At 36.3% G+C, this 11,138-nt stretch overlaps 1 protein-coding gene across 1 annotated transcript in view; it reads left to right on the plus strand.

The window, feature by feature from the left end:
- The window catches only part of LOC111611396 (mannosyl-oligosaccharide 1,2-alpha-mannosidase IA-like), a 35,925-nt gene extending 27,534 nt beyond the window's left edge, over positions 1-8,391 (plus strand). Inside the window, exons 2-3 of the mRNA XM_023348028.1 lie at positions 1,415-1,511; positions 7,997-8,391. Of these exons, the coding sequence (XP_023203796.1) occupies positions 1,415-1,511; positions 7,997-8,016 (117 nt within the window). The 3' untranslated portion in view covers positions 8,017-8,391. The remainder of the gene's footprint in view (positions 1-1,414; positions 1,512-7,996) is intronic.
- The last annotated feature ends 2,747 nt before the right edge of the window (positions 8,392-11,138 follow it).

Genomic DNA, 11,138 nt, shown 5'->3' on the forward strand with positions numbered 1-11,138 from the left:
ATTTCTTCTCGTTACTCATCTCTCCATGATTAAAGTGTCATTTTTAAGCAGATGCTGTGATAACATAAATGCCTTTGAGGATTTTAACTTCAGTTTTGACATTCACAGCTGCAGTGATCAAAATATATGTTTGCCTGGACCTTAGCTTAAATGCGTAGGCTTCCTGATGATTGATGGTTTGGTCTCTGCAGCTCTAAAAAATATCATGAAAGGTCAAATAAGGGCTTTAATTTGATTTCCTGTCGACTTTAAGCTTCTCTGTGTGCATTCAGAGTTGGTGGCATAACGGTTCAGAGAGCATATTTTCCTGCTTGAGTGACTTGCTAAATGGCTCTGCTGTTGTTTGACAGCTTTACTGACTCACTATTATAATTTTGGTTTCCCAGGCAACAAGTTACGCCAACTAGCAGACTCGTTGACCTACTGGTTTACTGCCTGCTGCGACTATTTGTACCTCTAATTATTGTTGTTCTCAGCATGTGTCGATGCTTCAAACAGGAACTTAATACTGAGTCAGCAGCTGTAACAGGAAGAACTGCAGCTGAACGCACATCATGCTCTCACACCTGGACGGACTGTAGCAACAGGAAGCGAGTGCAGCTTGTTTCTGTACATCTATAGAACCGCCGTCTGGTTTCTCAAGATAACATTGGAGGCAGAAGTTTCCTCTTCCAGTAACGTGTGTTTATTAAAGCAGCAGCCGAACGGTGAACTGTGAGTGAACGGATCTGTCAGAAGGTGGAGGATAAAAGGATTTGGAGTCTAATCTGGATGCAGGTTCTAGAGGATCTGTTCTTTGGGTCGATGTTGGCTAACCTAGATTTCCACGGTGGACGCATCCGTAGATGGCTTCGCCTGAAACGAGTGTCGAGATTCTCTGTTGGAAAGTTGTGTTCACATTGCAAATCAATTAATTGATTGATTATTCAGACGATTAATTGATTATTCTGACAATGAATCGATTAATCAGGTAAACAACTAGCATATTCTGAAGATTCCTTTATCTTTTTTTATACAATATTGGGAATATGTTAAAAGATGCAAGAAAATAAACATTTATTGCCTAAAATGCAATAACAAAGCATTCCATTAGGTCAGTTGCAAAGGAAGCATCTGCAGCTAAATAAATTCAAACATCAACAAGTGAAAAGCTCAGGCCTTCCTGCTTGAATTAAAGTCAGTATATTGTAGGGATGATCTAAGCTGAAAGAGCATCAGTGCGGCTGGGTTATGTTTGCATTTTTAAACATTTCATCTGTTATTAATAGAGATGTGAATCATGGATTTGTGGATGTGTTAACACTTTATATTAAAATGAATCAGTTGTTGCAGCTCAGTATTTCCTCTCCAGGTTAACGTTTCTCTTTTTCCCCTCTCTCTCCACCTCCTCCTCCTTTTCTTTCCCACCTGTCAGATGATGAAGCACGCCTGGGACAGCTACCAGCGCTACGCCTGGGGTTCCAATGAGCTCCGGCCGGTCTCCAAGCAGGGCCACTCCAGCAATCTATTCGGTGAGAAGCGAAACCCAGACACACACACAGCACAGACACACTCAGGATTGATCTCGTTTCCCCGCCGCCAGCAGCCTTGCCCTTTAGATTAGCAGCCAAATTGGCCGCTACTTAGACCCATCCGACTATGCATGCCTCTAAATGTCAACTTTATCATATATTTATATTCTGTTTATGCATCTAACCAATTGTCAGCAGCTATGGTTCTAATGAGTGCAGCAGGATTTGTAGCTGTCAGCTTTTACATGGTGAAACGGCTAAGGCTGAAACGATTAATCACGATTAATCAATTATAGAAATAATCGTCAACTAACTTAGTAATTGATTAATCTTTAACTGGAGTATACAGACTCAAAAAGGCTATTTGCTGAAAGAACAACACACTCACAGCAGTAATTAACACAAAACTGTACAAAAATCATATAAATTTTTACATTTAGGATTTAAAAATCAAATCTGTATGTAAATATGTTCTACCCAGAACTCCTCAATGGCATATGAGGAGTTAAGAAAGCTAAATGTGCAGCTGACTGAATTATTATGATTCATTATGAAGAATGATTATTGAAGTAATTGTCAAATAATTTAGTAGTCGATTAATCATTAACCTGAGTAAACAGACTCAAAAAAGACATCAAATGGCAAAGTATTAGCTTCAACTGGTTCAAATTCAGTAAAAAAAGAAAACAACCCAAAAAGCCTTTTTGTTATCCAATTATTAATCAGAAGAAAAAGATAACATTTTTGGATCCTTTACTACAAATGATCAAACGTTCACTAAAGGAACACTGTTTTTGCATTTTAGGCAATAAAATATTTGTAATTTTAAAAAGATTATTGTGTCTTTTAATGCATTTCTAATACTGTATAAAAAAGTGTTTGAATAAATAATCTGCAGAACGTGCCATTTTTAAAATCAGGCAGATTAATCGTCATAGTAGTTGCATCCCAACAAACAGACATCTTGCAGCAGATCTTTGCTGAAAATATTGCTAGAGTTGCTTGCAGCTTGGGGATCTGTGCATCAGAGGTGTCAGTTAGTCTAGTGCCATTGCATTCTGATGATAAGATGCCATTCGTGTGTGAAGAAGGCAGCATGGCCTCAACTGCTGATAAGGAAACAACAAAACACTCCCACAAGTTTGGTCTCAGTTTGTCCTGCTAGCAGTTGTAGCAGTTAGATTTTTATTTTTTTGGTTGTAATTTTAAGAAAATGGAGGGGAATCTGTGTTGAATGTTGAAGATATTGGTGGGTTTTGACCTCACAGCAGCTGTGAAACCTCTAAACACAGATATGGACATAAAGTAAACCTTTCAGCAACAGTTTACATTCAGATGGCAGCTTAGTTTTACTGGTGGAAAATCCAACTCCTCGCTGGCTGAACACAGCGATTAGCCCTTTGTTTTAACCTGAAATCTTTACATTTCTGGTGTTGTATTGTAGTTGTTGAATGAACATGTCTTTCAGCAGTTGCTTTTGTTGTCTGGGTGTTATGTAAAGGTGTTAAACAACAACTTGACCCAGCCCAGCCTGAAGGTAAATCCTCCGGCTCATGGCCTCGTTCTTCTCCGTCCCATTGAAGAGACGCTCACCTGCAAAAACATCTTTTATTACCTGCTGAACATAAAAATCCCAAAATCCTTTCTAAGGCTGAATGCTCTGGAAAACAAGTGGACTGTTATAAAAAAACACATTTTATTCACTCAACCATGATGATCCCACTGCGACAGAAACGATCATTTACCAACTTTATGAACATAAACATGGACTTTGCTTCTCCTTTACTTTCAATAGCCAATATAAATACACTTAAAAAAGGCAAAATATATGTTTATTTGTTTTTTGGTTTTATCAATTAGTAAAATTTTAGGTTTTTGAAGATTTAATATTTGAAAAATGGAAAATCTTTTTTTAAATTTTAAACCAATGCACTTATTGGGCACGCCCAATTTTGACCATTTTGTTAAACAAGCGTGTTTCACACCTTCCATTTATCTGGACATATAGGTGATGGAATATTAGGGCCAGGCTAAGATTTTTATGTGTTTAATTACTAAAATAAAGTCATAATTTACAGTAATACAATACGAGAATAAAGTCGTATGACAATAAAGTCAAAATAATGAGAATAAAGCGTTAATATTACCAGAATAAAGTCGTAATATTAGGGAAAAGAAGGAGTAATTTTATGAGAAATCCATGAAAAATAAAAAATTAAATGAAGAATTTTGAGAATTTTGTGAAGTTATACTTAGGTATTGGTTTTACAGGTAAGAAAATATTTAGTCTTTTAACACCTCAGCATCAAATTATTATCCAGAGCAGGACTTTGAAACGACTGAGTCTATTTCAAAGAAAGAGCTACACGAACTGAGCTGTCCCACCAGATATTTATAACTGAATGAACTTTTTTTATTGTAATTTTTAGACATTTTCTGGTCAAATTGCATCTTTATTCTGCTAATATTATGACTATTACCTCATAATTAAATAAAAATTTGTGTAACTTAGCTCTAATATGCCATTGTACAACTCTCAGAAGGAATTATTGAAATAAAAGCCAATTTAAAAAAATGTATTCTGTCATTTATAATTCCTTTTTAAGAAAAGAAAGTGAGAATTCACACCTCCCCAAACAAACAAGAGTTCAATTAAAGCAGACTAAACAATGCCGGTGTGAATGCAGCCCATATCTTATAATCCTTTGTGATTTCAGCATTGCAGACTTGCTCACAGTGCAGATTCTGGTTGTATATGATCTGCTGCTCCAGTTTTTTCATACTGAACACTGTTTTAGTGCTGCACCTCTTACATTTAATGAGGAAATTCAATCAGCTTTGTGTAAATTCCTTCCCCCCGTGTTCCTAGGCGTATGTAAATGTAGGAAGAGAGAGAACAATCCAGGTCTATGAATACTAATTATTAGATTAGCCTGTTCAATCCTGTGTTTGCCTTTCTCTTTACATTCCCCTCCTGGTGTTCTGAGGAGTAAATAGGCTCTTCTCCTGTTCTTCCAGACCCAATCCCATCAGTAAACAGGACGCTTCGCCCTCAGGGCCTCGTCGCAACCTTCTCTGGCTCCTGCACAGCACAACATACAACACTATCATCAGCATACACTTCAATATTAAACACGACAATCAAAATAAACTCAAAACTTCATTTATCAAACTCAGAAGTAACAGACAGTTATTGTGTCTATTTAGGATTAACATGCTTAAAGATGCAGTATGGAAGTTTTTAAAATGTGGCTGGGCTAATAAATGGTTCATAGCCATGTTATTAATCCATCTCTAAAACTTAATAAATCATTATTACTGTTTATTATGCATTAAGGGTAAGAAGGAGACAAAATCTACCTGTTTCTTGCCAAATAGTGAGACATATTTGTTCACATATTTATATAGATAAAGATAGATATGCTACACTGCAGCTTCATATGATAATAAAATAAACTTTCTTGCATGATTGTATATAATCATGATAGTTATTTAGGTTTCTGGTCTTTTGGTTCATCTGCTGTTGAATTTTCCAATTCACTCATTCGCTGGTGGAAATATAGAGAATGAAAAGCTGGAAAATATGGGATCAATGCTTCAAAAGAGGATTAAATATTGTATTTTATCTAGATGTTGGCTTATTTGTGAAGGTTTCCTTTGTGAGTTTTGGCTCGCTGCCATCTTGGATCGCCGTTTTTCTCGAGTATCGCCGTCTGGTGGGCCTGGAGACCTACTCAGCGCCTCAAGCTGGCTACTTTCTGGCATGAGTTCATGGATTTTCCTGCCAACAGGATGCATTCAAAGAAATGGGTTGGGAAAATCCTCATGACTTCTCCAGCAAAACATTGGAAGTTGTTGAGATGATAAGTTATTCTAATGTTTTCAATGTGGTGGCGGATTGGTGTGTTTCCAGCAGGGATGGGATAGACTGACGGGTGGCTGTGTCTCCTCTGTGGAGAAACGCCAGCTGTTCCATCAGCTGTTTCCACTTTAAGTGCGTTTAGCTGGATTTTGGCTCATTTCAGGGACGTCTTTATCTTGCATCGAACATATGTTCTGCTTTCTGCATATCTCAGAGACAAAACCAGGAGCTTTTTAAGTATTCAAGTTTTGATTCTCACAAAACAAAAAGATTAAAGTAAAAATAACTACATTTGTTGTCGACTTTCTGAGAGTTAAATGCTTTAAGGTGGAGTCCAGAAATGGGAAAATATTATTTGTCCAGATAAAACAAATATTAATTTTCCTTGGTGCTGATTGATTGAATCCCCAAAAACAACAGTAAGGATTAAGACCGTAGATGTTAGCTTCTGTGACAATGCTAACACAGCTTCCATTAATGTATATTTGGTGTTTGAACCATTAAAATAGGCAGTTGGAAGCGTTTTTAGATTAATCTTAAGTATTTGCAGATTTCAGCTATTTAGAGGCTGTAGTTCCTAAACCCCGTGAATACTAGGAGTCTACGGTTTGACAAAAAATTTTAAAACTTGGATGAATTAACTTAAGGTTAGGGGAATGATCTGGTTTGTTTACAGGTAAAAAAATAAAGATATTAAAGGGCAAGGTGGCTTATCCTTCATACTTAAGTTTCAAAAGGTCTTAAATTCTTTAAAGTTGGCCTTAAATACCTTTATTATTGGTCTTAAATGTCGTTGTGACAAGACTATTTAATCTCATATTCTGCAGTTTTTTCCCCGCAGGACTTGTTTGTCAGGCAAAAGTTTGAGTAGCACTCAGACACCTTCATTGTGTTCTGTGACTCAAATTGATAACTAGCCACTAATAAGCATTGCTAGCTAGCTTTTTATGCCTAAAATTTATCGCCTGTTGGCTTTACCTAAACAGTAGACCAATAAGACACTTGCTGCATTGTATAAATCAGTAGTCCTTGAATATGGATGGATGGATCACAAATTTGCAACGAACTTCCAGAAAACTGATTTCCTTTAAATCAAGGCTTAGACCCATCTGTGCAGAGTTTTATTCACATCAACTGGAAGATTGATCAACATATGTGGAGCATATTTGCTTGGTAATTTTGAACATGACATTTGACCAAATATAATGTTTGTTTCATAATAGAAGATTATATGATGTTTTTGTGAGGTAAAGCACTTTGAAATGTGCTCTGCAAATAAACTTGATGCCAATAAACAAATACTTCAATATGAATAGTTCTTCTTCTTGTCCCAGTGCAGACTATCTGTTTGTCTTCTTGCCTTTTATTCGCCGTCTTAAAAGGTTTTTGCCGAACTTGTATTTTTAAACAAATATCCTGAAAAGATGACTAGGCTGTTTCAGATCCTGTGCCTTAGGACTCTGTAGATTCATTGGCTCTGCTAAAATTAAATCCAGCTAGAGGCGTGGATGGCATCCATCTCTCTGCCTGTCGCCGCGGCTTCTTCTCCACCTGACTGAAATACCTCTGATACTGAGCAGATATATCTCTGTTTTTCAATTGCTGGCTTGTAACTTTTCAAGGTTTGTAACTTTTAAATCAGTAGTTTTTCCTGCATTCTTAAGGTCTTTTTTTGTTGTTGTTGTTTTTGTTGGACATTTGGACTCGACTGTTAATCATCATTAAAAAAGTCTGAAAAAGTCTTAAATTCATGTGTCTAAAATTAAGACCTTAAAGTGTCTTACATTTATTTATAAATATGTTGATCACAGATCTTAAATATTGTGGCAGGAATATTTACTTTCGTATTCTATGTAGGCTGGACGATGTGGACTTAAAGTTTTATCACAATATTTTGTGACACTTAAAATACAAATAAAAGTGACGTTAAGAACTATGTCTTAATTGTAAGACTGTAAATGTATGACATAATAATAATAGCCACTTAAACACAGATAATGTGCTTGGAAAACATTTTTAACACACTTCCTCAGTCGCATAAAGAAATGTGATTTATATCACTAAACTGCTCATAGTAATTGTATTTAATCATAGTTTTATTGATAGTTTCTTTGAACAAACAGAAAATAGTAAAACTAAGTTTTTGGGGGAAATGATTGTGTCAAGAAGAGAAATTTATCAAGATGAACAATACAATAAATGGCCACCCTAACATAGATTTCCTCTTTACGTTCTGTAACTTGAAGTGGTTGAGGCTACCGCTAACTAGCTGCTAATATACCTTTGCTAGCTCCTGGGTAAGTTCGAATTTATCTCCACAACTGGCTCACTTCTCTTGCTACCCATGCAAGGGACTACTACTATATATAATTTTCTGTTGCAATATAGGTATTAAATTTCATTCATTATGGTCTTAAAAAGCCTTAGATTTTAGTCGGTGAAACCTGCAGAAACCGTTTTGTTTGCAAAAGTTGTTTAAATACTGAGCTACCAATGGTAATACTTCACATTTTCCCCACCTATTAACACATAATGCATTCAACACAATATTTTCTATTTTTTATTAATCGGGTGCGGCTTGTTTAGGTTTGACATGGACCTGAAAGTGTGGTTATTTTCCCAGACAGTCGGATGGAGCTGTAGCTGCAGGCGATGTGAAGAAGTGAAGACCTTCAGCTCCTCCTGAGACACAGTGGCTTTGCAGTGCAGGTTTTCTTTCTGGCCCCGTGTGCAGTGCTTTAAAAAGGCCCCAGGATGAAGGGCAGGCTTTGCCACAGATGCTGCAAGGCTTTTGTGAGACTTGCTTTTCTTTGTCACTTTGTTTTTCTCCCTGCAGTCTTTCCTCCGTGCCCATGTCAGAGTACTATGACTTTTATTTATTATCGCCTTTAATTGAAGCGATACTGCAGCTAATGCAGAGTTGAGACAAATTTTCAGATTTAATAATCACCTGAGGATGTCTTTTTGTCTTGCATTTTCATTTGGTATTATTTTCTTCATTGATCTGTGTTCAGTTTTGATCAAATTAAGCAAATATATTAGTCCGATATCTATTGTAGAACCAAAACTTGAAATGGATTTTTACAACATTTCATTAGGGCCTTAGTAGATTGGGAATAAAGGAGCAAATTCTAGCCAGAAATTCAGAAATCTTCTAATTTTTCTCTAAATATTTGAAATTCTGAAATTTCCAACTTTTTTGTTGAAAATTTCTGACATTAATGTCAAAATTTCAATGTTTTTCTATTTCTTGCAAATATTTGATTTTTGAAGCTAAGAAATTTCCTTTTTTCTAGAAAATTTCTGAGATTACTCTCAAAACTTCAGAGTTTTCTTTACGTAAATGTGCTACTTTGCACTTTTGCTATAGTTAAAGAAAGACATTTAGTTTTCAGGGGATTTTTTTGCCTTGATTGAATTTATATTTTTTTAAAACACAAATACTTTGTGTTGTACCTTAAATTTTTCTATGTAAGAAAATTTTACTTTCATTACCAATATAGTCTCCATCTGCATCTACAGGCCAAGTTTGTAGATCTCTGTACTTGCAAAGGAAATAAACGGAAGCAGTGAAAATAATCATCTTCTGTTTCAGCTTTTAGATGATCTGAGTTTTGTTTTTTTGGGGGGGTTTGCCAAGAACTGATTCAGGTTGTTGGTCTATATCCAGCGCAGATGTTTATTTCACTGGACAGTCTAGCTAATAGACAGCTAGACTGCCCAGCTGTCCATTAGCTGTCCTATTTGTACTTTGTCCTTCAAACTTGGATTTATCAATCAATACCATCAGAAATAAAAAGATAGGAGATAAAACTCGAAGTGGAAAGTGTGATCTTTGGACAGGAAGAGGTTCTATTTCAGATTAATGGTTGAGAGCATCTTACCACTAATCTCTGAAATTTATTGCAGGGCACTTTTTGACCAAACTATATATATATATATATATATATATATATACATGCATATATTTAGAATAACTGATCTCTTTTAATAGTTCAAAATCTGTTTGAATTTTGCTCAGTTTTAGTTATGCATGTTAAAGCGATATTTATAATTAATGAACAGTGTGATATTTAAATACCTCACATGAGTTTTGGAGGTTTATTTAGTGGGTTTCACCAGGAGATGTTTGGAAAAAAATGTTTTTTATATTGTTAAGCATTTGTTTTGCTGTTTGAATTAAAGTCCAACCCAGCAGTTTGTGTGGATTTTTCCAACATCCTTTAACTTGTCTACATTTATTTTCTTCTAAATGCATCGATCCAGACTTTTAGAGTTTGAAGACTTTTATCCATTCATCAACTTGTCAACCACATTGTCCAAAGATCATTGTCCAACCATTGAATCTTCAGTAATCCATCCTTCAACAATTTAGACAGTTGTCCAACCATTAAATTGTCATTTAATCCATCCGTCAATCACATAGACAATTGTCCAGTCATTAAGTTGTCTTTTTATCAATCATCAACCGTTTGTCCAATCTTTAATTTATCCATCTGTGCACCCAACCTGCCATTGGTCTGCACTTTAATCCATCTGTGTTTTCATCCATCTGTCCACAAAGTTTTTGCTGTCCAGTCAATCTTTATTTTTCAAAGTTTCCAAAGTCAGAACTCTGTAGAAATACCTGCCATAAATTCATAGAAAATGTATGTCTATAATTTTAAAGATTAAGGAGATTTGAGTATGGAGATGTGTGTAATTTGGACATTTCTAGCTGAATGAATGTAATTCCAAATGCTGAGCAGCAAAAAAGACTTAAAGGACGAGAAACAGACACGCTGGTCTGCAGCTCACCTTCAGTTAGATGGCAGAGTTGATGATGTGGAGGCATCGGGGGCTTGCAGGATTGAGGTGTGTAAACTAGTTGGCTGCATTTGCTTCTTGGCCACATTCCTTTCATTATGTCATCCCACATTTGATTCTGCTGCTTCCTGCTCGCCGACGGCCTCTGAGCCCCGCCGCTGTTGTGAGCAAAGCTAAAAATAATATTATCCACCAGTCAAGAGGACTGATGTTTCTGGTGTCTTTCTATTCCGACAAGTCATTTAGTTGGTTATGTAATTTGACATTGAGTCCCGGGCTGCAGCCTCGGCTCCCACGCAGCATTCAGTGTGCCTGTGAATCAGATATTCAATCTTTGTAATTGAAATGGATGGAGTAATTCTGCTGTGGCCTTCCCTCAGGTTTTTCTGCTGTGTGTTTGTCAGCATGATGAGGCGGAGGGAGTTGAATTTGGTTGAGTCTGGAGTGATGTAAATCTCCCGCAGCACGGCTGTGGATGGGACTCAGACAAGAGGGGAGCTGAAATGTTGCCGCCGTGACATGAAATCTCTGAGATGCTAAAACTTTTCTCCTGGGTTTTTGTTGTGAAACTTTAAACTGTCGACTGCTTCAATTAATCATGCTTAATGCACCTTAAACAACAAGAAGTCCCACCTCCCAGGGTTTGAAAAACACTGCAGCGCCACTCATCCTCTCATTAGCTCTACTAAAGACACAAGCTTTCACTCAAACTACTGATTACTCTTATACCATCCCTTTGCCCGGTTTCAGCCCTTTGAAATGTTAAAAATGCCCATTTTATTTGGATTTTTTTATGCTAGCAGGAACTGCTGCATTAATACTACATATGTTCATCAGAAAAATATCAAACCATCAGAATTTATCAAAAGCAATCCGGAATTGTTAACGATTATCATAAATTTATCAGAAATTATCATGAAACTTTTGAAAACATCTAAAAATAAAATCAAATTAAAGCT

Source organism: Xiphophorus maculatus, chromosome 15, assembly GCF_002775205.1.
Source record: "Xiphophorus maculatus strain JP 163 A chromosome 15, X_maculatus-5.0-male, whole genome shotgun sequence".
In the NCBI taxonomy this organism is placed as follows: domain Eukaryota; kingdom Metazoa; phylum Chordata; class Actinopteri; order Cyprinodontiformes; family Poeciliidae; genus Xiphophorus; species Xiphophorus maculatus.